Below are 27,112 nucleotides of genomic sequence, written 5' to 3'. Positions count from 1 at the left end.
ACCTAGTACAATACAGATTCTACATGAAAATATACCCCAAAAGAGAATTAGATCTATCGAAAAGTACACATCTGCTCGCTTGCAACAAAGTCACACCTAGCACTCAGAAGCTATATAGAGACATAATTAAATCTTCTCCTTGCTTTCATTTTTAGTTTCAGGCAACGCTTAGATACCATTTGGCAATACCTTTTTATCCTCATGGAAGAAAGCTTCTGACTGCGGTGACAGCTTGTTTTTCCACGCATTATCCCCACTTTCCAAGGGGAAGCTTTGCCTGGAGTGGTATAGATCCTTTCTTCCCCTTACTTCTTGCGTGAGCAGCAGATTGTCTTTTCCTTGGTGGCTCTTTTCTGAATAGGATCGTCTCAAGTCTGGGGGTGCACTTCCTAAACCAGAGGTATAGTTCTTCCAATCTTTTGTTTTGCTTTTCACCTTGGAAGAGTCATTGTCACACATCACCTTATTTGCGTCATCTTTGTCCTTTGCTATAGAGATTCTTGCTACGTTTTTGCTCCAATCACCTTCTGGAGATGCCTCTGAGAGCTGTTCTTTCACAACCAACCTCTTCTGTAACAGCCCGTCATCGGTCTTTAAGGACAGCTTGGAAGCAAAATTAACTTCCAACTTCTGGTCTACAACTGCACTTACAGGCTGTACCTTGTCAACTACAAATTTTGAACTTTGGTTCCTGGAAGTTAAGTTCACGTCTTGATCTTCATCAATGATGAACGTTTTCTTTGCAGTGAACTCCGCAGGAGAATTCAGAAACTTATCTGAAAACATGCTGCTTGTATTTCCCCAGTACGGGGGGCTGAACTTTCTGTCTTTGGACTTCTGTTTATCAAACTCTGGGCCACTGGAATCCACTTTTTCTTTGTTCCTTTCATTTGGAATTAATTTCTCTGGCCTGTGGAACTCTTCTGCACTGTCACCTTGCTTGTTACTAACAGAATACTGATCCTTCCACTCTTTCCAGTGATAAAAAGTTGTCTTATCTGAGACGTTTCTTTTGTTCTTTGCTTTGTTCCTACTGAATGAACTGTGCTCTTCAGAGAACTTGTCTTGAAGATTACCGGCCCTCTTGCTTACTGATTCTTCTTTATATTCTGCCATAAGGGCATCAATATCAAGAATTGTGGATCTGTAACCATCCTCAGCCTTCCTTCCAGATAAACCATAATTATTTTCACTGCTCTTCTGTGTGTCTAGTTCACCATCTTTGTGTAACTGTGCAAAATGCAGAGGGGATCTGAGTTCATGATAAGAGGAGACTTTTCCTCTGCTACTTTTGAGATCAGTTTGAGCTGTACTTCCCAGTTCCTGTTTTAAAAACAAAGTATCAACATTGATGATTTTCTCCTTAGAGTGATCCAGGCCTTTTTCATAATACTTTTGGTTTTCCTTCCCAGATACATCTAAGTTACCAAACGCACTGTTTTTGGAAGAAGCATCATCTTTGTCTTCCTCTTTGATCCAATCCTTTTTGACATACACTTCTCGTGACTCCTCCCTACAATTTGTACTTGTCGTATTTTTATCTGGTTGCTGTAATGAAGATTTGGACCTTCCAGAAAAAACAGGATCCAGATTAATTGCTCCTCCATCACTCGAGCTAGAAATTTTACTAGTTACACTTGCACTAGGAGTACCCACAAAGCTTTTCTCTTTTTTGATACCAGGAATCTGATAAGTTACTGCAAAATAAGTTGCCTTTGGTTCAGAGCTAGAACTCTGTTTTTTCAAGTACTCATCAGAACTGCCAACAACAGTCTTGTTTGCCTCATTTCCTTCCATCTGTTCTTTGCTACTTTTCTTTTTAACTGAACCTTCTTCCAAGTGCAATGGATCTGTCCGACTCAGCTTGTTTATATTTTCAGGTGTGAGCCAGCCAACTTCTTCTGCCTTGGTAGAATCATGAGGCAAGGTCCTCCTTCTCCATCTTTCAGAAATCTTCAAGTCAGAAACACTACTTCTGGTTCTCCTGACTTTTTCTTCTGGATCCGCTGCTTTTATTACTTTGCTTTTTTCTCTGTTTTCAGGAGCTGTAATATCTAAGCTAAAGTCTTGTTCTTTACGGTTTGAGTCCAGACTTCTCCTTAAAGCAAAGGCTCTAGATTCCTCTTTCACATCGGGACTGTGGCTACTGGAAGACCTACAGAATTGTCCACTTAAAAGCACTGAGGAAGACTGGACCCCATACTTAGTTACATTGGTTGAAATAACTTCATGACCAAAGCTGGTTCCAAATTCATAGTCTGTTCCTCCTCGTCTAAAACTCCTTTGCTCAGAAGAGCGTTTGATCATCTCAGACCTCCCTGTTTCATCCATGGAGGAGACTTCACTCTTTTCATTTTTAATTTCAGAATGTAGCTTGCTTATTTTTTCATTTGTTCCCAAGCACTTACTTTTGTTTATAGAACAAGGTATTTTCTCAGCTATTAATACTGGATCGGTTTCAGTTTTATCAGAGTCTTTTTTCTGTTCAGATAAAGTGCATTCACTGGAGAAATAATCGTTATGTTCTCTAAAAGCAGACCTGCTCGGAAAAGCTTTTACATCTTTAGAATCTGAAATAACGTTACCTTCTTTCAAGTAGTCACTTGTTCTTTTTACCCTAGCTGACTGATCAGTGTGTAAAACATCCCCTTCATTTCTCTGCTCTTTCACAGATGATTTTCTAGTTCTAAGTGTCATGGCCTTTTTTTCAGGAGCCATTATAATGGCTTCACTAAGAGCTCTCTCACCACACATCTGAAAGACTTCATATCTCGGCTCAATCCTCTGGAAAACAAAAGACTCCTCTGCATTTTTTGGAGTGGATTTTTCGCTTTTCTCAACTGAAGGTTTTTCTAGTAAAATTCCAGGAGTCATCTTCTTGCCATCACTTGAACAAGCTGGTTTTCCACCTTTTTCTAGGTCAGCTATGTGCTTTGATGAATCAGACTGACTGTAATGATCCTTCTTTACACTAGTGGTCTCCTCTGCTTCTCCCATCCACGACCTCCTGTTATGCCCCACCACATCATACTTTGCTTCGAGTTCATTATTCATTTTCAGTGGAGGACCAGTTCCAGGACGATCATCAGCGACGTTGTGCCTCTGGACATTATGGTCAAACATGGTGGCTCGGACAGTTTTAATGTAGGTCTTTTCCGTAACTGTGGTTGGTTTTAATTTTTTTTCAAAGCTGCTTGTGAACGAGACAGAATTTTCATTTTGCTGAGAAAAATGCTGGCTGTCTCCAAGGAAGCTTCCCTTTGTCTCTGCCTGATCAGTTTTGTTTGTTATTTTTAAAATCTGCCGGGGTTTCCATGGGTTTCCAGTAGCATGTGCCTCGGTGAAATCTATGCTATGAGCAAGCGTGATCTCCTTAGTCTGGAACAAGAAAAACCCAACAGTTAAGATTGTTATACATCTTTTAAATAAAATAACACCTACTCTGTGCAACACAGTTAACCACATCCCTGTTCTCTAAACACAAAATTCATTGAGATACAAGGGATCCAAGCAGCAATGTGCAGCTCCAGTCTGAATTTAGATTACAATCACCTCAATGCTCTACTTTCACTTTTAAATCAAGAAATGAAAGAACGTATGAAGCATCAATACATGAGACATGCATGATTCCGAGTTCCTGAGCTCAGATTTCTCAAGACATTTTAATCCGCAGTAAAAGCATACCCACACCACACTCCAGAGAAGACAACACATGCAAAACTAGTACAAGACTTTAAAAGGTTCATAACCCCATCTACCACAGAATCAGTTATGTTGCAAGCCCTACAGAAATTCGGGTCTGGAAGCAAAGCACAGAACAGCACCGCAGGACACAGGCACCTTGAGAGGAAGTCTGAATTCCTGGCAGAGAGCAAATGTACTTTTACTACATTTTGTTGAAACTGTCTTTTCAGATATAGGTATTCACTAAGTAGTGATACAGTCAGTAACTGCAAGGGATATGAAGAGCTGAGTAACTACAACTGGAGCTGCTTAGGTGTGATGAGGCAGGAAAGAGTTAAAGGGAAAGAAATATAACTAGCATCCTGAAATCTGTTTCTCTTAATAAGAGAAAACAATGTTATTCTCTTAATAACATTCACTGAAGAAACAGCACACAAATAATAAAGATGATCAAAAAACACTGCCTGATCCTACAAGGGTTCAATCCTTTTTCAAATTAAAAATTATAAAATATGGAATTGACTTAAGAGTCTCTTAAAAAAGCACATCCCACAACTGAAGAATGACAGAAAATTAACATGAAAGAAATTTATAAATAATGACTTATTCTAAATCTGATCTGTATTCCTGTAGGCAGAGCAAGGGAATGTTTTAGTCCTACTTTAATAGTCTGATTCTGAAAACAGTACTTCCACCATTAATGGAAGATTTTCTTTTTAAAATAAATTTACCCTATTTAAAATTAAAAAAAAATAATCTACAGAGACTTTCTGATCAAGCTGCTAGTTTCTTTATCACTCCTGTCTTAAACCTCGGCAGAAGAAAAAACACAGCCATGGGAACTCACAAGAGATATCCACAAAACAACATTAAATCTCTGATACTACGAAGCCTTAGCAGAGAAATTGTTTTGAAACACCAAAGTGTTCCTTGGAAACAGGAACAGCCTCACAGCTTTTACAGCAAATGGAACTTTCTGTACAGTACTTTATTGTCAAAACTTGTAAGTTAAATGTTACTTAGGAGATTGACATGAAACATACAGCACATAACAAGGAACTGTGACTGGGATGTGGAAATTCACTATGCTAATGCTACACAGAGAAAATAATCACTGCACAGAACCACAACAGCCATAGTCTGTTCACTACAGGTTTTCATGTGTTATAAGTCCCACTGAAATAGCATACAAAATATTTTTCACTCTATACTATTGCATGCATTTGTACTGGATCTGGCTGGGATGGAGTTAATTTTCCCTGCAGCATGCACGTTTAACTTTTTAAATACTCAACACAGACAGAATACTCCCGTTCTTTAGCAACCTGTCTCCTCAAGTGCCTAAAGATAGAATTACACAGATAAACCTATTAGGATTATGCCATTCTTAATACTCTCCATGCCCACTTTAAAGTCATCAATTGGTAAAGACAGAATGGGACACAAGGTACAGTGCTCTCTGCATTCAAAAGGCGAGCCTAACTGGAAACTACGTCGGCTGATGCCATTTTCTTACTTTTTGATGTTCTTGAGTTTCATTCGCAGAGCCATTTCTGATATCAGCGGGTTTCTCAGTCTTCGCTTCACTGCTTGATGTCGGACTTGAAAACCTAAGAGAAAAGACTTTTAGTTCCAGTTAAAATGCACTCCTCCTACCAAATGAGATGATGTATCATCAGTCTGCTGTCAATAAAAATCATCCAATAAATGGTATTTCTTAAAGGAGAAACATTGCTATTTCGTGTTACAACTGTATTCAGTGGTTTTACTGTAAATAGACCAAAGGATTATTGCTTCTGAAAACATTGTTAGTAATGTAGCTTACTGTATACTGCAAGAATTGAGATGCATGACGAGGCAAAATAGTGGAAAAGTTATTAACATTCTCATGCCTCAGTTATATTCCCCTTATTTCCATCCAGCAAAAGCACTAGGATTTGCTGAACAATTACTCTACTCCACTGTTCAAAAATCAGGTCCTTTCAGCCAAACACCTGCCGTGTTCATTACACAGAGCACACCCTGACACACTACCCAAAGCAGCAACCCTCCCTCCTTTCCCCTTTCCCATTGTGTACGAAACATGAGCTATCCAGACTAGCACCAGGCACTGCAGCATGGCCTCAGATTGTGCTTTATGCACTTTGCAGTACCATCCATAGCTCTTATCCATATCAAAAAACAAATTCTCCTGATTTGGAATAATCAGTTACCCAACTTTGCACTGAAAGAACACGTTTTATCTTGGCCAAAGTATCTTTCTACAGAGAAACATTTTTTTGTTGGTATGGGTATGTCAAAGTTAACAGATCTCATATTACACTAACAGGGCTCTAAAAACTGCAAATTTGCAGAAATACAGGTTGCAGGATTGACTTACATCAGAGGAAGCAGAGAGCTTTCTATGTTATTGGTAGAGCAAGTCTTGAAATCCAAGATGTTCCCCTAGTCCATTGCCACAGTTAGGCAGAATGCACATCATAGATCTCTAGGCCTTAACTGATACTGAAATAAGGTTTCAGCCTGGCCAAAAATGTAGTATTCTATACCACTGTCAGAGACACAGTAAGCATTTCTGTCTCTCCTGTGTCAACTGAAATAAAATTCAGAATTATTTTGAAGAAAAACTACTGTGATGGCAACAGGACAGACATCAACACAGCATAGTTAAAAGAGGGAATCTCAGTCATTGCATCCTCACAAATGTGTAAGCCTACAGCATACATGGCACACCTCAAGATTTCAAAATGCATGCAGTTTTAATAGATGTACTGTTACAGTAACATGCAAAGGTTACAATATTGACAGCACATTTTGTCAGTGTATATTTCATTACATTCTTTTTTGGCATGGTGGATGTAAAGGGGTTTGAGAACAGTATTACAAAGAATAATTACACTGAGTAGAACCAAAATGTGCAGACATTGTACTGTACTGATAGAGCAAGTTTTATGGAATATGATGAAGATGATTAAATAGGACTTTTCTGAAACTTACATCTTTGTCAAGTCTGCAGAAAGCGGTCGTGACTGAAGAGATCTGCGTAGAGTCCCTGGCTTAGCATCGGTATTTTCTGTTGTCAGTTCTTTGATTCTCTGCTGGATGTTCATACATCTGTTTTCCCTCTCAGCAGCTGAAGGGAGAGGCTCTGTATCTATTGAGCTATTGGGATTTTCTGAAGTAAACAAACTGATGTGTTTTTTAACACTGCCTCTTTTGATACTGTTCTCTTTTTCTGAGGAAGCTGCAGGGCTTTCACTGCCTGGAAAGACACTCGACTCCTTTTGATCGAATTTTTTCCCATCCCTATTAGCTCTGCTTTCACTAGTTGTTTCAAAGGATTTTTCAGAACCATGCAAGTTGGTGACTATTCCTGGTTTTGTCTCAATTTGCTCACTTTTAGATTTGTGTTTTGTTTCCCATATGTATTTTCCATTATTTAGGATGCCAGTGTCCTGACTACTGCACTTCAAATTTATCTTTGAAGAACTGCCTTTATTAAATTCCATTTCTTCAGGTTTGGGCCCCATTTCAGATGGATCATGACAGCCCTTGTCAGTAAAAGAAGTTAAAAACACATTCTCCTTGCTCTCATGGGATGAGCATGTCTTCTTGCAAGAAGAAAGATCTTTAAGTTCAAATTTAGCTGTCAGGTCCATGGACAAAGGCCTGGGTTTTCTGACCAATGATTTCTCTGTAGGAGACTTTTCCTCAGGAGCTTCCACAGGACGATGCTTTTGATCTTTTAACGATTCCAGAAAAATAGCAGATACTGGTCTATGTTTTGGCCTTTGCTGCAAATCAGTAGAGAAATCAACTTTATTGTTGATATTACTTGCATCATTGTTTTTCTCCCCTGGATGATCTTCATAAGCATCTTTCTTTGCACCGGTTTTGAGGGAGTTCCAAGAGACCAGTCTAATACTAGAGGAAACCGATGTCTGCCTAGGAAGAGACCCTTCAGGATTCCTGGACGTCTCAGATGGCTGAAACGGTTTCTCCAGCTTGGCATTGCTCTGAAGCTCCTTTGTTTGCATAGTACTAAACACTCTGCGGTCATCAGCAGCCGTTTTTTCTTGGGCCAGGCTCACCTTTGATTGCTCTGCTCCTGGTGCCTCAAAAAGAATGACAGTATTTGCACTGGGACCAGTGTAGAATGTCATGTTTGTGACGACCTCACTGCCAGCCTTACTTTCATTTTCAATTACTTTTTGATCCACTAATGGAGGAACGTTTCCACCTAACACCTTGACAGATGTTGTCTCCTCATTGGGCTTTCTAATAAAACTACTTGATCTGAAAGCTGTAACAGGTGGTTTTACGTTAGCAAAAGTATCTGAAGATGTATCTTTAGAAAAAGGCTTTGGGAAAAGTCTTGGCCTAGATCCTAGCGAGGGCATTGTTGCAGATCTTGAAGTACTCCCAAATTTGTTCTTCTCTTCAAGTGTTAGTGACGTTGAAGACTCCTTTTTCTTGCTAGTTACATCTGAAAGCACACTTACATACACACGCTGTGATTTATCTTCATTTCTGATCTCTTTTAAGTCAGGTACTGTCGTCAAAGACGCCAAAGTGGAATTTATTTCTACTCTTGTTGCCATAGTTGTAATTACACATTCAACAGAATTGAAAAAATCCAGCACAGAAGAAAAACCTACACAGAAAGAAAATGAAAGCATTGATGTAAAGTCAGCATGAACATCAAATAAACTCATTCTAATTTTAATTCGGAAGGTGGCTAAATTCAAATTAAGATGCATCTCAGATTTGCTCTTTACAGAGCATGTGTATCACATAATGAAAAGCTTACTTCTCCTCTGAAAAAAACAAACAACAAAATGCACCATTACTCAGTGATTAGGCCTAACAACCAAGTAATATGACAAAACCTGTAACAGCATCTGCACAGCACTGAGTTACCATTAGCCAAACAGATTTCAATTGCTGAGTTACTTTAAAAAAATAAATTTATTTATTTTTGAAGTAGGCTTCCTGGTGTTGATATAAAAACCTCAACTTATAATAGAAATAGCTGCTGAGATGCATTGCCTATATTCTTTCATACTAACAAAAGTATGGAGATGACTGTGACTGAAAATGTCATTTCCTACTTATTAGGTAAGGCCTACAACTAAACAGAAATAAATGCATATTCCACAAATTTCCAAAAGCTTTGCTGCTACTTACCATAATTCGCATTTTCTGCTGCAACTGATCTATCCGAGCCGATCCACTTGTCATAGTGAACAGCAGAGCTTGCCAAGATCACATTAACAACAGGGGACGGCGATCACTTCAGCAACACTGATCAGACATCTCCTGCAAATAAACAAAGAGCATTCAGGTTCTGGTATGGCACACACCCAGACCTACATGGGTAATACCACAGGAGACAAAAATCCCGGGTATTTCAAGGAAAAAAGCTGACTCTTGTTTTGAAACAAAGCCACCAGATTTAACTGTACAGAGTATCAGACCGTTTAACTTCCAGTTACTAAAGAATCAACAAGAAATTATCACTTAAAGCCTGGCCTAACTGTGAAGGGTAAATAATTTGGTCTGTGTGATAGACAGATGTTAAATTTGAACACAGTTAAATCCGCATTTCACTGAGTACTGTTTGCAAATTCAAGTGTTGTCAATCACTGGTTAAACACTGAGCTCTGTGTTACTGTAATCTCAATTACTGTAATTTACTTTCTATTGTAAAGCTCCTTTCTGTGACAACATTACGTGAAGGACTACCTGAAGGCTGACCTTCAAGTGGCTGATTTTCAGCCTAAACACGGCTTTTACCATGACAAAGCAGTTTTTCTAATAACTCCCGAACAATGGCAGGAGATTAGCTTTGGCTTTAAATACATTCTTACTGCAGAGGTGAGGGAAAACCAGCAGCAATTAAGATTTCAGCAGTAACCGATAAATGTTTTCTGTTTAAATTTTTCCCTAATAAAAATAATATTTAAACTTTGTAGCCAATGCACGTGGATACGAGGTTAGATGCATTATTTTTTCTTTTAAAAGCTATCATATTCCTAGTCTTTAGGAAAAACTCAGGCTGTATTTCATCATCGTTCACTCAGGGTCTCTATTTTGTGTTGTCACCCTCCTGTCCACTTCTGGGTGGTCTCTGAAGAAGCATCACACAGTGTCACTCTCCTGATCCATTTCTCTGTGCATTTACTTTACAAATATCAGTACTTTCGGGTCTTGTGGAATGTGGATCTTCTGTGCACGTGAATATTTAAAAGACCGGACCGGTGCCTCCCTGCGCCTGCCACCTAGAGCAGTTGTTTCACCTTCAGCTTCCCTTGAAGCTGAGCAGCACCACAACTGCACCACAAACTGCAGAGATTTATTTTTGTCCCTTGCGTTTGTGCCTTCATCTCCCGGGCAGGCCAACGAACTCCGCTCACCTTGCCAGGGCCCTTTCATCTTTCAATCCCCTTGAATTTCTGTCTCAACTACTTACACACACGCTGCGCTAGTCCCCTCGAGTCCACGACCTCTTCTTTCCAAAATAGTTGCTAACCCCATCAGCTTATCCGAATCAATCTGTTCCTTCCACGATCTCACAGATCTTAATGAAATCTTCCTCCCGCTCCCACTCCTTATTCTAAGAAACACCATCAGAATCCGATTAAAATGCTCTCGCATTCCAAGGATGAAAAAGCTTTGCGAGGAGCAGTCGTGCTCTAAACATAGCCCAGTAACTCTTGCTGAAACACGGAAGATGCTAACAGAAAATACTGCAAAGCAAAAACTCAAGGTGCAGGACTCGAGTGTGCTTGTTTGTGTCAGAGCACAGTTCTTTTCTTTGGAAAAGAAGGAGGCGGCACAGAGCTTCTTAAATGGAATAAAACTTGATCCTCAACGGAACGCAAGGCGGCAAATATACAACGTGGGACTTAATCCTTGCTAACAGCATGCGACACAGCTCTCCAGCCACCATTCCTACAGCACGATTTACCCTTTCTGGTTATACTTCTTCCGTAGTTTTACTGCACAACACTTCAGCTTCACAGCTGAAATCCCATTTCTCTACATGACCTCATGAAGGCTGTTTCCAGGCTTTCAATTTGTATTACTCAGATACCCCACAACAAAAACACAACCCCAAACAGGCAAGCATTCAGAAAGGCACAACAAAATATTCTGGGGATAACATATGCAAAACAGGGTATATTTTTATAAGTTATGAAGCTCCCAGAACTTCAAGAAACTGTACAACAGATAAAGGGGAATCGTGCCATCAGCGTGTCACGTGTAACGTACACTACTCATTGCACCTCTGTTTTGAGGCACGCACCTTGGTTTAGATAAATTTGCTTCTCTCTAGCAACATACTAGCTAGTCAACGTGGCCACTCACAGAATTTGAGGAAATTTAAAAAAAAAATCAACTGTAGCCAACTCACATGAGAATCTCAAACTCTGCCAGCATCCATGACACCACGTGGGTGCCTGCTGTCACCGCGCACCCCTCGCTGCCACAGCCACCGGCGTGTCCCCAGCATGGGGACAGGTTGTGTCCCGCGCCCCCCTGCCCATGCCCACCCTTCCCTTTCCTCCCCTTCCCTGCTGCCACATTCTGCCCACGCACACGAACGTACCCGCGGCACTGAGATGACTTCTAATGCTTTGCCTGCTCACAACAAGAAGGGTGCGTGCCGGCCGGTCTCCTCCCTTGCTCCACTTCATCTGTCTCAAACCGAAATGCGTTCCCAAAAGCAAGTATTTGGGAACCTTCCCTGGCTTCGGTGACCACAGCGGACACACGTGGACCCCTCCGTGCTCAGTCTTAAACCCTCAGTGCCCCGAGGTGCTGCCTTTCATTGGCTTTCATTAAGCAGCTGGTCTTCCCTAGTAACATTGCTCAGCAGAAATCAGAGTGGATTCCTCTCCTCACGGCATTATTTGGGTGATATTGGTGAGGGAAGGGCTCCACACATCACCCCTCGCTCCAGCCTGCCCGGCGCGCCGTGCCCAGCGGCGCACGCAGCGCTGTTATTTACACCCACGGTAATTCCCCTAAGCCTCTTAGGACAACGGGAGCAGCGGCCTGCAGATAATTTTTCCACCCACCACAAATCACGTGATTCCTGCCAAGTTCCTCGCTCACAAGTAAGGATGTTTTACATGATACAAAGCAATATCGTCTGTAACGGGTCCCGGAGCCTCCCAGCAGATAAACAAATTCATCTGTCTTGTGTAGGGATGGAAAGCACAAATTCCACAGGGAAAGCTTCCCTGCTCTAAAAGAAATAAATCCAGTTTAGAGAATTGAAAGCAATCAGAAAGCTGGGCTCTAATCAGTGACCGTGGCTGTTTCTACTAAGAATGCTCCATCAGAAACCCACCAAAGCAACACGACGTTTTCCTTCTTCAGGCACAACTGCACCAGCCAACAGCGATGGCTCGTCTGCTTGGCAGGGTTTTACCCATACAGCAAGCCACACAGGCTACTGGCAACAAATCCAAGCACCCTTTGTACAATGTACATTTATTTCACTCCTTCTACAGAAGATTTTTCCATTATTTGTTTGGGCTTTAAAAAAAAAAATCACTTTTTTTTCTCCCTCAATGGCTACATATTGGAATCAAAGCCTACAGCAATTCAAGGCAGCTTTTTTAAGCAGCCATCCTTCTGTTGCTTCCTGCAACACTTGGAGAGTCGCTGATAGGATCTACCCAGCTAATTATTTAATCCCATCACTTACTGTGCATGTATTAAAAAAGAAATGGCTTACCAGTGTGCGTGCACACTGTCCAGAACATAAGGCTTACTATAGCACAAAAAAATGCACAGAGGAAAACAACTTTTTCAAAACTTTGATAACTAAGTAAATTGGCAAACTAATTCGGCCAAAAAGTCTCCTCCTATTCTTGGATTTAAGCCTGACTCGTGCTAGTAGCACCACCTTGCACTGAAATGGGAACCATCGGTTATATTTAAGAGGACGGACAGGGTCTCTCGTAAAGAAGTATTAACAACAACACTGCCAAAGTGGCTTTATTTTTTAAAAAGTACTCCTGGACATATTTATTGACAAAGTAAGAACAAGCAGTAACATTCAGCAAAATTATCCTGCCCCTGACTCACAAGAGGTTCAATAGAACAAGGAGCTTTTATTTACAGGTTGAGATCTGGAAATGAGAATTCCACATCTCACAAGACAGACCTGACCCACAAAGCCCCATAGATATTCAATATTAATATCTGAAAGTATTGCACAGTTTAAAACATTCCTTCTCCATTCCTTGTGTGCAAGCCTGCTTAAAGCCCTTGGTTTAAACAAAGGGCAGAGCACTGTTCTTTTGGCTGCTACAGTCCAGTCCCAACACAAGACCGAACTACTCCACCCTGACATTTTCTTCCACTGCAGAGAAAGATTAGTGTTTTGTTAAAGAGAGTGCCATCCTATAAATAGCTGCGTTTACAAGCACTTATAAATCTCTAATTGCTATTGCCAGTACAATTGCATAACTATCATCACTTGCTAAAGCTTCCCTGAGATGTAGACATGCAGAAAAGAACAGAAATATTTTCAACTGTCCTTTCGATTATGTGCTGGCAGCTCAGTGCTAGAGGGACAACTTTACATCTTATATTTTAATAGTTTACATATTTTAACGTATGCTACAAAGGAAGGTAGTTAAGCAGGTAGCAAATCATCAAGAACTCCAAGCATGTAACAGGCAATTACACAGGAAATAGCATTTATATAACGAAATCATAAATTTAAAGTTAAATAATTGGTATATCCATGTAATGGACAACATAAATCTAAGACTACATTCTTGGTGTAGCAGGGCAATTAATTGATATAGACAATCAGGTAAACACAATGTTAAAATGGGATTCAAAGGGAAAATGCAACCGTCCATAGCTGAGTCAAACTGCATGGGAAGGGTGGTAGGGCAGGGGCAGCCACCCTTGAGTGTGCTGAATTTGGGAGACAAAAAGACTGGTCTGGAGGGGATGACTTGTGTAAAAAAAATATTATTCTAATTGTCCTCTTCCAAAGCTGTCAGTCCCATATAATTTTTTTTTAACACTGTTTGCACATCATATATTAAGAGTGGCTAGACAAGGTGTATCTATACAAATCACAACACCCACTAATGAGCAGCGATGCTTCAGGCATTAGTCTGCTTCCAGCATGTGCATATTCTGTTCAGAAAGAAAAGAACAGGGGGCAGAACAGACCTGGAACTAGAGGATTTCGCCTCCAGTTATTTCTCAAAAGTAGTTTCAGAATCTCACCCTTCAAAACCATTTAATGTGGCTCTGGATGATCACCTGCTTGTTCTGCTGTTCCTCCCCCCACGCAGCACCCGCCACTGCTCCTCTCCACCAGGAGGCTTTTCCCCCCAGTAGGGTCAAACAGTTTTGAATGAAGAATCTGTTATTATTCCCAGCAGAAAGATACCTCGGAACATTAAGTGTGACCATATGGCCCTGCAGACAGTTATGGACAACATCTTCGCTGCCATGATCAACTCTGTCAAAGCAAGACTCTTGCAGCAGGAGGAAAAGCCCTGATCATCTTTGCCGGTTTGTTCTCTTTGAAACAGATCAGCCAAGGGCACACAGGCTGAAAGAGCACGCTAGGCATTTCCTCTGACCCACACAAGCACCTCATTACACCTCATTCTTCCATAATTTCATCCTCCACAACCATCTCATTGAGAGTTTCAGAGCAAATTCTTCCCTTCCAAGTTCCACCAAGCTAATTTGCTATGAGAGTCTCACGAGACCCATCGAGAACAAACCTTATCCAAAGGCAAAACGCTTTGAATTTGTGGTGAATCATTATTTTTTGGTATCAGATGCTGTGCATCCTTACCCTCCCGAGTGAGTCATCTCTCATTTCCAGCTAGCATTCTGCATGAGGGACTCCACCTGGCTCATTAGTGGGTGGGTATTTTCAGAAACTCCAATTCTTTCAGCAGTTGAAATAGAGAACAAAAACAAAATCTTGATTTCTGCCAACACAAGATGACATTCAGCAGGAACAACGTGAATTACTGGTAAGGCTGAAGCTAGGCTAGGAGCATGTTTGTGCGGAAGGTCGGTATTCCCAGCAGGTCTCAGAAAGTGCTGCTTTGTTTGCTTAAGTCATCAAACATTTGTTTTTGTGGTCTGCTTCGACTCCTGTTAATATTCGCTTAGGTTTCATCCTTGTAAATGCGTTTCACCCACAACCAAGGCCTGCAAATGACTTCCCCAACATTAGATGCAGTTTAGCATGTAAAGACATTCCAGAAGCAATTGCATTGCATACCAGATGAAATATTAATGATCAGGTTTTGCTACAAGCAAGACAAATTGACCGTGGAACTGACGAAACAATAGTCAAAGCAATGCTCTTACAGGAGCATGGTCAGTTGTTTCAGGTCTCTATTCTGCCTGCAGCCCCCAAAGGCAGTGAGGGTTACAGCCCCAGCACACAGAGGGCAAAGAGTTAAGTTTGTGACCTGGCACTTCTCCTCAAACCTGTTCAGAATCGTTATTATCCAGAAGGAAGTTACATATTAATTTGTAGGAACAACATAGTCTCTGTGCTTGAAGCTGAACTCCACGTTTAATTGTATTTAAAACAAACTTTGTTTGGGATAACTTTTTCTGCACAGATTCTAGAGGAAGAGGGTTAAATCCTCAGATTTGTCTTATTTGTCATCTGACCATGCTGCATACCACAACGAAATTAATCACATGCTAATGTACTCACACCACTTTGGAGCCTCTGTGACCTTGCTTGGAAGGGAGGAGATTTGGCCTGAACTGTTTCAGAACCGCATCCAGCGTGACACCGTCAGCAGCAGGACCCACGGCCCCGGGGCATGAGGCAGGGCCACGCTGGGTTGGGTTCTCAGCCTCCAGCCCCGAGCTGGTCCCATGGACGTGGCTGAAAGAGGATGAGCAGGGAACTGAGCTGGCCACAGCACGGGGCTGTGTGGGATGGGGAAGAGGCCGGAGAAGAGGCCGGCATCCTTCCAGCTGAGCCTCCCTCCGGGAAGCCGGCCTCCACACCGAGTTCCGACAGTAAAAGGAGCTCGGAGACCACCCACACCTGACCAGATTTACTCCAGCTGTCCACACTTCTCGTCCTCCTGGTAGTGAGGGAGGACAAAGGACAAGGGTGTCCGATCCCAGTGCCAACAAACACGGGTCTGGGCCCTGGATTCTCCATCTCGTTCACAGCATCGCTGCCATCAGAGCCATCAGCTGCTGCAAGCACCTTACAGACAACAGCCAGACTGCTGGGACAGGTTCCTCCAAAACTACACAGACACTGCCATTGATACTGCTTACTTCATGGAGCAAATATCCCTCAGAAAATCCCCGCAGTAAAACACTGGCTGTTTGCCACCCAGTATGCAAACAGGCAAAACTAATGAGACCTTCAAAAGGTGCCACGCTCGCCTTGCTCATGAGATGGATCCGTGCAGGCCCCTTTGGGTCACACAGGTTAGAGGTCTGAGCACAACAGATCTGTGGGCTTTGGATTATTAAGAAAAAAAAATCCACCCACTTGTTACAAAAATAGGCAAGTGCCTTCACAGAGCTACCCCTTGCAAGCAAAGGCTACGGAGCCTTCAGAAATAAACCCGACACATCGCCCTGTGCGCCCAGGAAGGAATCCGAGGGAACAGATTGTTTTGTACAAATTGAGCCTCTGAGGGTCACTGCATTACAGAAATAGCACGATGTGAGAAGACATTTCCTGCTTGCCTCTGCGCGGGGCAGGTGCCTGTGTCAGAGGAGTTGCTAGGAGAGGACAAGCCCATAATCCTCGGATCTTCCTCCTCAAGTTCTAACAGGATTTCCAGTGCTGCAGAACACATCTGTGACCCTGCCCAGGAAACCACCTTCAGAAAGGATAACCAACTTGGCCTGTTCTGTGATTAACTTGGAGTTTCCAGTACTGATTTATGAATGCTGTGTGTTTTATACGTTCACACGATTCCTGAAAAGGGGATTAAGGTATTAGCATACAGAGAAAAGCACGAAGGAGTTTCATCCGGCGTTTAACATTAAGAAAACCTGAAGCTACCTGCCTTGAAGCACTGCCTTCATCAACCTAGGAGGTCATTCAACACTTCAATCATCTGAAGAAAACCTACACCCATAAAAACAGAGGACAAAGGAAAAAGTAATGGGAGAGAATACCATAAAGAAATAATGACAGATTAGAAAATATATATATAAATGCAGAACACCTGGGCAAAGCTAAAATGCACTTTCCACAAGGAAGAGAGCTCTTCCTCCTTTTCTAATCCCCATGATTTGTCCTTACTGTGAAGGTTCAAAGCCAGCTGTTTCGGGTCACTCTACAGCTACTGCCAATGTTTATTAAAGAGGGGAAACCACTTGACCCCGGGAAAAGGTCTTTGGGGCAGACCTGGCTGGCGGGACAGGACCTGACCATGGCAGGGGAACGTCACGGCCCCGACCAGCGGAGCCAGCACATGTACAGCAGGGGGTGACCGACACCTAGATTTGAGGTCTGAGCCGTAAGGGTCCTATGCTTCAGTGAAAAGAAGGAACGTTTACACTTAGCTCATATCTGCACTTGTCCTGAAGGATGAATTTTGAGGCTGAACCACCACCAGCTGAAAGACTCCTGCCCAAACCACACAAAAGACTTGGAGCCGAGATGCCGTAACACATTGTGCTACTTCTAAAGCTTTCACCCAGCAAAAGCGAAACCTGCCACTGCATATTTTTGTTAGGTATATACCACTCAATGCTTTCACTTGCTGGTGTTCTGCTATTTTTTTTTCCTTAAAATCACACACCAAAAAGCTCTGTGTTCAACAGCTGTGGATTTTACTTCTAACACCACATTCTCCTTCAACTCTGACAGCCAGGACTGCCTAGCAGCAATTTCACCATTCCACCTTTCGAATATTTGCGTAACTCATGACAGAACCACGTAGCCCAGCTGGGCCAACAAGCCACCACACTCAAGCCCCAAATATTTGTCCTGGACATTACCTGAGGAACAAGGTGCAGAACCACGGCGCTGGCCCCGCTCATAGAAGGGCTGGGCCTGGAGGCCTGGAGAGGAGCCCGGGTTGCTCTGTTCTGTGAGCAAACGAGCAGCTTCCAAGGCTGCTCCTGTAACTCGTAGGAATTTGTCTTAAAGATCAAGCTTGCCACAGAACTGTACCACAACTGTAACCATGTGAAGCAGACGGGAATGATACCTCATTGTTAGAGCCAGAGAAGACAAAGAGCTGGCATTAAGGAACGCCACAGCCTGACCTCGCTGCCCTCGTTGGGATACCCAGGCAGGCAGCAGGTCCCGAGCACACATTCGGAGGCTCAGCAGCAGGGCAACTGCATGTTTACAGCTCCTCGCACCAAGCTCTGGTTCTCCAGGATTCATCTCAATTATCACAGGATGCAGCTGAGCTGTCTGCAAACATTAAAGGAGAAAAGCTGTAGGCACCACCTAGCAAATTTCGACTCACAGCATTCCTGGTGGCTGACAGCGAGGAGTCGCAGCACACATCCAGAACCAGCCTCCCCCCTTGGCAGGAGCCGAGCCGATGTGGGCACTTCTGAGAGTGGGAACACAGGAGAGTTTCTGTGGCTGCCCTTTTTTTTATGCATGAACCCCAGAGCCCAAAAATGCTCAAGACAAAATGGAAGGAGCAGCAGAATTAAAGTTGGACTTATTTTATCTGGTATCGGCATCACCTCCGAGTGAAGTTTTCCAGCACACCCAGCAATGGCCCAAGACCATGTTGAAAATCCAGCTTCAGCGTGAGTCCTGGCAGGGCAGGGCAGCAGCACACAGCCCCAAAACACCAGTCTCCTGCCCAGCACTATGGACAACGCAGGAAAGGCTGCCTGATAAAGTCCTCCTTCTCCCAGGTTGTTGATCCTATAGCAGCAATTCAAATGCTGTACTTAAAAGATGACCTGATTTTGAACAAGGCAGTTATTAAAAATATCTTCAACCGGATTAATTTTGTACTTGTTATGCCTTTCAGTATATAGACAGAGCCATTAAAACTCAAATAGACATGAGCATCAGATTTAGATTTTTCCACTCATGTCCAGTAAAAATCAAAAATAAATTTAGACCAGAGAGAGAGGGGTGGATCTATTTTGAGTCAAAATAAAATACTGTTATAAAAGTTAAACTCTCAATAAAAGATTTTGGCCGAGAGAATGTTAAATGCTATGTCAGCATCTGCTCTACTGAAAATTTCAAAGTACTGAATTGCTTTGATAGTTCTTTGACCTCTGCCCCACATATTCAACACAGCGTTAATTTGGGAAGGAATTATTACTGCAGCAGGGTGCCGCTTCCTATCCAGCATCTGTAACCTGCCCCAAGCTGTGTACCACAAAAAGGCTGCCAAGCAAAGAACATTTGTGTCAGGGGAGCCACTGCTGCTCCATCGATAAGGCTCCCACTGTCACACACGGTCACATCTAGCTGTCCACATACACCAATTGCCTAAGCTTCCCCACCACCACCAGTGCAATTACCCGTTGCAGAAATACTGGGAGTTTTGCTTCTTTCATTACCTGGTAGCAAGTCCTCGTTAGCAGCAGCCCACAAAGGAGTTTCCTCCTCCACCAGCAGCCACAAATTTAACAGGGCACTGCAGTTTTGCATGACTGTGAGGACTCAGACCTGTTTTTTTCTCATTTGTGAACAAAAGCACATTTAAGCCAAGAACTCTGACAGCACAAAACCTACACATTGGCCATTGTTTACTGCCTCGTTCTTCAGACACACGATGCTACGCAGGAAAATCAAGGCCTGTAATGAATTACTGGTCAGCACGCTATCTGGAAGCTTTGTGACTACAACAACTCCCTCCATCTCCTTATATGCTCAAGAAAGCACAGACAGGGAAAAATAGCCAATTAACTGAAAGTCAACAGTTCAGTCTCATAAAGCCTTACGCATTTGGGAGGGGGGCAGAAAGCAGAACAGCAGCACACAGAAAACAGCATGGGTGTCCGAGCACAGTCCCACCGGGATGGGGAGCACGGGTATTTTTGTGCCACAACCACACAGCACTCCTTTACGCTTTCTGCTAGGTTTTAAGCACAGGAGCCGCAGAATGTAACACATCAAAATGAAGATAAAACAGATAAACCTTTAATAAAAGGTGCAGACTGTCAAACAACACACGTACAACGCAGAGATTTACTGGCTGACACATGCACAGGAGGGCTGGCAGGAAGGCTCTCACCAGCCCACCCCTCTCCAGATGCTAACCTGCCATCTGCTTCGTTGCCACCTTCGCCTACACCCTTTAAAGATCTTCTCAAAAATGCTGAGTTTGGGTGCCCCTCCCACACTTACAGGTTTTTCTGTGCTCCGATCAGCAACTGGGTCCTGCTGGAACCAGTGCAATTACCAGGATGCTGAGACATGGCCTTCCAGAAGAGTTGTCTCAGTACTTCAAGGAGCCAACACAAGCAGAATGGTGTAGGTCAACCTTTACAAAGGTTGTAAAGCAATAATTAACACCCAGAATGAAATGAGCAGGAGGCAGGCAGAAAAGTAAAAGAAGTCTTGCCCCAAAAGCACACGTAAAGGCTCCAGCCATCGCAAGGTGTAACGATGCTTCTCCTTCACTGGGAGCAACGCCACCAAGTCCAGGTTTCTCAAATCGTTAGAAAGGATGCAACAGGTATAAGAGCACAGTCATTCATAGAGCAAAGCTAAACAGAGAAGAAGAAAGGATTTTTAACTTTAAAATAACCATTTTTAACACCCATAAACGCAGCAATTTGAAAGACCGCTAACCTGGAATTGAAGCCATCGCCTTCCAAAATGAAGAAACCTAAAATAACCGAACCTGCTCCACATAGAGCCAGGCTTGTGCAAAACCCATCCCAGTCAGCCATGCATCCACAGTACAGAAAAGTGGATTCAAAATCAACTCTCTTTTACTTTGTGTCACAGTCCAACACCAGCAAAGACAACAGCATACGCGATCATTACATTAAACACGTATCTCAAATGCTTTAAGATGTCACCAAGTCTCTAAAGGTACTTACTGCACACACTGTTAGGAATCAGTATTAATACATGCTCCTAGACTCAAGACCAAACACAAGAGAAAAGGCTCCGCGTTGTTCGCAGGAGGCAGTCAGTAACTGGACCAAACTTACACATCTGCTTCCAGACACAATCTCATTTCATTTTTGTCTGCACATAATCCATGAATTCAATCATCACAGGTGCCCTGTATCCCAAAATAAAGTCCTTTCCTCCAGAAAAAATAAAAATAAAAATGAAAAAATTTTAAAAAATTACATTTCATCCTAAGCAAGGCTCCTGCCTCTCCTAGCTCTCATCTCCAGGTGTCAGACTGGCCCGGCAGCGGCACTGTTTAAGCGCACACCTCAAGTAAGGACCTCAGTACAAACCAGCCCCGTGGTCGTGCTTCCCGCAGCCGATGGCAGCACCAGGCACAAGACGGCTTCTCCCTGCCCAGAGCTAACCCTCAGCACCCCGAGCGCCGAGCAGAGGCTCTGATGGAATCTGCAAGCACTGCAGAAGCCAAAGGAAGCGCAATTCCAATACGTTTAACAACCGAATTAGCATAATGCTCAGCATGCAGAAACCAGCTTCCCTGACCTTCCCAAAACGCTGATCCGCAACTATCGATGAGCCTCTCCTATGTGTGCTGTGATTCAAGTACAGCTAAGAAAGGAAACCAGAAAACATCCATTGCCCCGTCAAGTTTAGCGAGAACAGCTCAGAGACATGGAAACCTCTCCTGCAACCACATACAACCTCGGAGCAATACCCAGAACTTCTCAGTACTATGCAAAATTGCATTTGAGGATGAGAGGATCAGAACTAGTACCAGAAACCCTCCTGCAGTCATACCAGTCCATTTAATCTCTTCTTCATTACAAGTGGTAACCACAGAGATGGAATACTCTTAAAAACCTTTCTTTTTTAAAGAACAAACTGAACGCTGACTAGTAAGAATTACAAGACACGTACATTTGAGCATGATTTAGAAATACTTCACATTAATTGCATAAATCACGATGTCTACTGTCTCAAACACAACTGCTATTGTAGGCTGAAATATAACATGCAAGAAAAAAAAAACTCTATACTGTTCATAGCTGCATACTGCAAGGATAGGATGATATTTAAGGTAACCATTAGGGTGCTTAAAATATTCTAAGGGCGAATTATACTAATATCTGCCATTTGAAAGCACCGACACAGTCAGAGCACTGTTTGACAACAAGCAACAAAAATGACATTTCTTGTAAGGTCGCTAAGTAAAGGAACAAACCAGCTGCACTGCACAGCTCGGGCCTCAATGCCCGTTTTAGAAAGGCATCCCTGCTCGTCCTGCTCAATGAGGAATTCAGAGCGTTCTCATGAAAATCAAACGCAATTATGGTGGCCAGAAATTCCAGCCCTGTTTAAAACATACGACTTTGCTGGGCCAAATGCTTTCGTTACGGATGAGAGGGCTTTGTCCATCGAAAGCCTTGTATGGCTGAACGTACGCGCGGCAGATAAACATCCCTCTGCGGCTTTGGCACCACTCGCTCCCTACCAAGAGTTACTGATACTGGAGCTGAATTCAGAAGGCAGCCAGACTCCAATCCAAGCTGGAGTCTGAGCTCATTAAAAGAAAGGAATAAACACCGGCTTAAATTCCATTCCTGTTTGTGTCTTCCAAGCGCTAACCAACATCGATCACCCCACGTTTGCATCGGCAGGAATACCAGAGCTGCCCAGTTATTAGCGCCACTCGATGAGAGGCACAGAAGGCACGTGCTTAACCAACACCACCACCAGAAAAACAGCCACTGCAAAAATATAAACAGTGGCTGATGTGTATGGAGACAACATGGTTTGCACCAAAAGCACACACAAACACTCATTTTCATGCATTTCACTAAAATACCAGCAGCTTTTTACCCTTAGAAAGGAAGGATAACGTTTTTTGGCTTTAACTCTTAGACTTAGAGAAAAACCAACAAAGCAAAACCATCATCACCATCACTTCTTCACCTCTTCTCCTCTCCACCGTGCAAACCCAAGCATTTCAAACCCCAAAACACAGCTAATTTCTTTTTCTTCCGTCTTGCCATTCATCTTACGTGCACCCAAGCCGCCCCTGCGGCCAAGCTGAAGCTGCCTGCTCTCGGGCTGGCCTCGCTCGGGGGCACACACACGCTTCCAGGCAATGCCAGCACGCTGTGGACCGCGCTGCCGAGCGGTAACTGGGTCAGGCACGCAGCCGAGACCACAGCAGAGCCCAGTCCTCACCTCCCACCCAGCTCCCCCCAGCTCCGTACAGCTGGGCAACTACGAGACTGCTCTGATTAAAGAAACTTCTGGAGCGCACACGCAGGAGTTTTTTTCCCCCTCCAAGTGAAAACCATGCAGATAACTCATTGCTGCAGGTTTGGTTATCTTTTTCTACTTGTTACAGCAAGCTAATGGCCATCCTGACTCATAATTATTACAACAGCGAGAAGCTTTCGGTTCTCACACTGTTGCGAGTCCAACATTCGTTTTATTTCAGGCATGCCACGGCTTTATTATAGCTCAAAATGGAAAGTTCGGGCATTTAATACTGATAAGAACTTCTACGGAACAGCTCTGTAACTAGCTTGAAGGCTGCCCAGATTTTCCCCCAGAGGCTTCAGCGCACATTCACAGGACAGGACCCGAAACGCCAACAAGCAGCAATTTCAGCTCACAATTCAGCCCCCGCAGCCCCACACTGCCCAAATCGCAGCACCACAATCACACCAGCCTAAAAAAAGCGTTACGTTTCCCTTCCTGTCCTCAAGCATATTTGTAGAAGTGAAGAGTACAAAAAAAGTTCGACCCCCATCATTTCCATGTAATTGTAAAGTACCGAAAACTGCCAAAGTACGTATTAACAATTTGGAAATTTCTCCTACTTAAGCAGATGTATTGAAAAATAACCCCACCCAGCCCTGAAAGCTGTTTGAGAGCTTTCTTGCTGTAGTTCCAGCATCACACATTTCCAAAACAAACCAAGGACAGTTGGAAGCAAGAAAATAAGCCATGTGGGTTTGGGGAAGGAGCCTAAAAACGATCAAGCTGTTTACAGAGTCGCTTCTAGGCCTGACAAAAACCCTCACCCCCCGAGCAGACCTTTCCCATGAGCCGTTCAGCTCCTACCAGCTGAGTTTCACCAAGAATTTCACTCGAAGCCAGCGGGCAGAGCACGCCCTTGGCACCGCGGGAAGCACAGGGGGCAGCCCAACAGCACGCTGCTCAGACATTTTGGGAGCAGGCAGTGCCCTCGGCTGCAGGGGCATCCAGAATTTACCAAGCACGAGGGCTTCTAGCTGTGCTGCTAGATCTATGACACCTGTGCTGCAAACTGGGGACAGCCACTGCACGGTGCCAAAGGCCACTCCCGCACCAGGGAGTCCTCGTTTAAATAGGTCCCGAGGCCAAAGCAAGAAGGTCGTGGCTTTTTCCCACATGATGCCTTTGGATGATTCCTACACAGAAAACAAAAAACACACCTAAAACGTTGCAACACCCCCAGCTTCTCATCACCCTTGCACGCCAAGCACAAAGAAGTGATACAGAGCGCTCACAGCATCGCTGCAGCGTCGTGCCCGGGCTTGCAGGATTAAGCACTTCACTTCAGGCTCCCTTTTACAACAGCCCACTGAACACAACGCGATCTGCTCCGTGAACAGCACCTTAAAGTTCTGAATAGACACAGCACGTTCCTCCCCAAAGCTGCTTGCTGCTTAAGAATCAAAAAAGGAGACCCAAAAGATTGTGGCTGCGTTAAAGAATGACATAAACTAGCAGAAAAGCTGAACACTGAGCATCTCCCTGCCACCAACAGCATCACGTGAAAATCTACCAAACTCTGGAAGTGAAAGACTTCCAACCAGCATTATTCATACCCTCCTGCGGGAAAACATCCTATAAAAAGAAAGCTTGGAAGTATGAAAAGGACAGCGGCACTGCATGTAACTGGATGCCAAGGATTTGAAACTTGCAGCGAGACAGGCACGCACACACCCCTTTCACTAGTCACATCTTTAAATACCTCCTCAGCACGCAGCTCGGCGTGACAAACCCACCGGCAGCAGAAACTTCCCCTGGCAAGGGAGCAGCACCCAGTCACCGGTTTCGGTGGAGCATCGAGGTGAGGAAACCTTCCAGCTCAGGGAGAAAAACGGGGATAGACGGGACTCCTCGGTAAGGAACCAACACGTCCAAGCACACGGGCAGCACCAGGTCCAAGCTCCGTGCCACCAACCTGTAGGGCATCCCCACAAGCACTGCTGTGCTGAAGTTTTCAAGCCTGTGGGAAGCTTTTTTACCACTATTTAGAAACTCACAGACAGGAGAAAAATCACCAGAAGCTGTGTCAGCTTTGTTCGGATGGCTCTTGGAAGAGCAGCCCGAGGAGAGACGGCTCCGATAGCAGAGGGAAAGCAAAGACAGACCCCATGGAAAGGAGCAGGCAGCGAGCGCAGCAACGCATTCCTCTCCAAGGAGAAAGAGCTCGTTTTTTACTTCACCGTAACCAAGCCCATGTGAAGGGGAAAGGAGGCAACAAGGCGGGCTGCAGAATTACCTAGTAGCCAGGGAAACAAGGCACTGACCGGAGCAGGGCCCGAGACAACGCCGGAGCTGCGCGGGGAACGCGTGCTCCTTGTGGCACAGTCTCCATTCTGCGCTCAGCCTGCACAGCACCAGGGCTGGAGAGCTTCTTAAATACCGCCCTTGGAGGCTGAAATTCTTGCAGCCAAGTCTCTTCCCCAGCCGTAACTCATTTTTCCCCTCTTCTGAGGAACTCAGGCCTGCAGGAAGCCCGTGGATACCCGAGGGGCTCAGCTCGCATCGCAGGCAGCAGCGCTGCTGCACGTGGTTGGAAACAGCATTAAAACAGGAAAATCAAAGCTACGTGCAGCTGGCAGCACGGCGCTGAACGGAGGCAATAAACCACTCAATTACCAGACATTAAAGCCTTCCCAGGACCTTGCTATCTGCTCGGCCAGAGCCCAGATGCGGAGAGGCGGCGATGGGCACGCGCCGACCTTTCTCCCCCAGCCCAATGGCACCAACCTTGGACCGTAGTCACATCATTTACTGCCGCATATAAAGCGGGACGGGAAAAATGACAAGCTGGCGAATTTCAGGGGGAGGGCAGCCCTGGGCTTCTGCTGCTTCCAGGGAGCGGCAGGGCTATGGCGAGAGTCATTTTGTTCTTGGGGATGTTTGGGGAAAGGAGCGATATTCAGAGCAGAGACGTGCAGAGGAGCAGCACGACCATCACCATGAAGCTGCTGATGGGTGGCTGCTCCCCTCTGCTCCCAGAGGCAGGGATCAGACCCAACCCTGGATCCTCACTGGGGGAATTCCTTCGGTGTCCAACCGGGCACCCACCGGGGTGGGTTAGGGACAGCCTCCACCGTCAGCCCCATTCCTGCCTCTCGCCTATCCCAAAGCAAAACCCACCGCAGACTGACTCCCCAGTACACCCCATGGCTATTTTTACAGGAAAAAGCACAAAACACAATGACAAAAACCCTATAAAACAGCACGAAAAGTTGATAACCACTCGGATGGAAGATTCTGGGGAAAACACCCGTGCCGAGCCCCCCGCCGGCCCCCCCCCACGCTGCCAGCACCCCGGAACACCCCGAGGTGGCACGGGGAGATAACACGAAGGGCGGTGAGGGGGGGGGGGGGGCTCCTCCTGCCGAGGCTCTCCCCGGCCCCGCCGTTACCGGGGACACCCGGCTGCCCCCCCCCACCCCCCCACCCACGGGGGGAACCCAGCGGCCCCCCCCCACCCCCGATGGCCGCCCCGGGGCCGTTCCCCACCAGCAACACCCTGCGGCACCGGGGGGGCACCGGGGGGGCTCCGGCTCCGACCCCTGCCCGGCCGTGCCCCCTGCAGGACCCCCCCGGGACCCACCCGGGACACCCCCAACCCACCCCAAACCCCCCCTCCCCCGGTGCTTCCCCGCCCCGCCGGTACCGGCCGTGCCGCAGCGACAGGCGGCGCTGCCCGGGGGTGCCCCGGGGTGTGGGGGGGGAGCCCCGGGGTGGGGGCAGCGCCCCCCGCGCCCCCCGCGCCCCCCGCCCGTTCTCACCTCCCGGCCCCGCCGCGCTCCGCGCCCCGCCGGGCAGGCGCCGACCGGGCCGGGCACGGCCCGGGGTGGGCGTGGCCAGGGCGGAGGGCGGGACGGAGTGGGCGGGGCCTCGCCGAGCCACGCCCCCACGCAGTGCCCGGCCGCGGGGGGAAGCGGCTCTGTTGTCAAGGCGACCGCGCGGCGCCGCTGGGGTGGGCGGGGCCGAGCCCCCCCTCCTACCACCTGCCCCCCCTCCCCCCGGTGGCGGCGGGGAGTCCACGGGTTCGAGTCCCGCCCCGGGAGCGAGGCCGGC

The 27,112-nt window shown here is 45.3% G+C and overlaps 1 protein-coding gene across 1 annotated transcript in view; it reads right to left on the bottom strand.

Moving 5' to 3' along the window:
- Nucleotides 1–26,874, bottom strand: part of KIAA1671 — a 71,781-nt gene extending 44,907 nt beyond the window's left edge. Inside the window, exons 1-5 of the mRNA XM_084297294.1 lie at nt 26,821–26,874; nt 8,872–9,003; nt 6,682–8,338; nt 5,201–5,294; nt 190–3,378 (exon numbers count right to left, since the gene is read on the bottom strand). Coding sequence (XP_084153420.1) covers nt 190–3,378; nt 5,201–5,294; nt 6,682–8,285 — 4,887 coding nt within the window. The 5' untranslated portion in view covers nt 8,286–8,338; nt 8,872–9,003; nt 26,821–26,874. The remainder of the gene's footprint in view (nt 1–189; nt 3,379–5,200; nt 5,295–6,681; nt 8,339–8,871; nt 9,004–26,820) is intronic.
- Between the last annotated feature and the right edge of the window lie 238 nt (nt 26,875–27,112).

This window comes from Netta rufina, assembly GCF_964035555.1.
Source record: "Netta rufina genome assembly, chromosome: 17".
In the NCBI taxonomy this organism is placed as follows: Eukaryota; Metazoa; Chordata; class Aves; order Anseriformes; family Anatidae; genus Netta; species Netta rufina.
The sequence above is the reverse complement of the archived record's forward strand: the minus strand, read 5'-3'. Positions and strand labels throughout refer to the sequence as shown.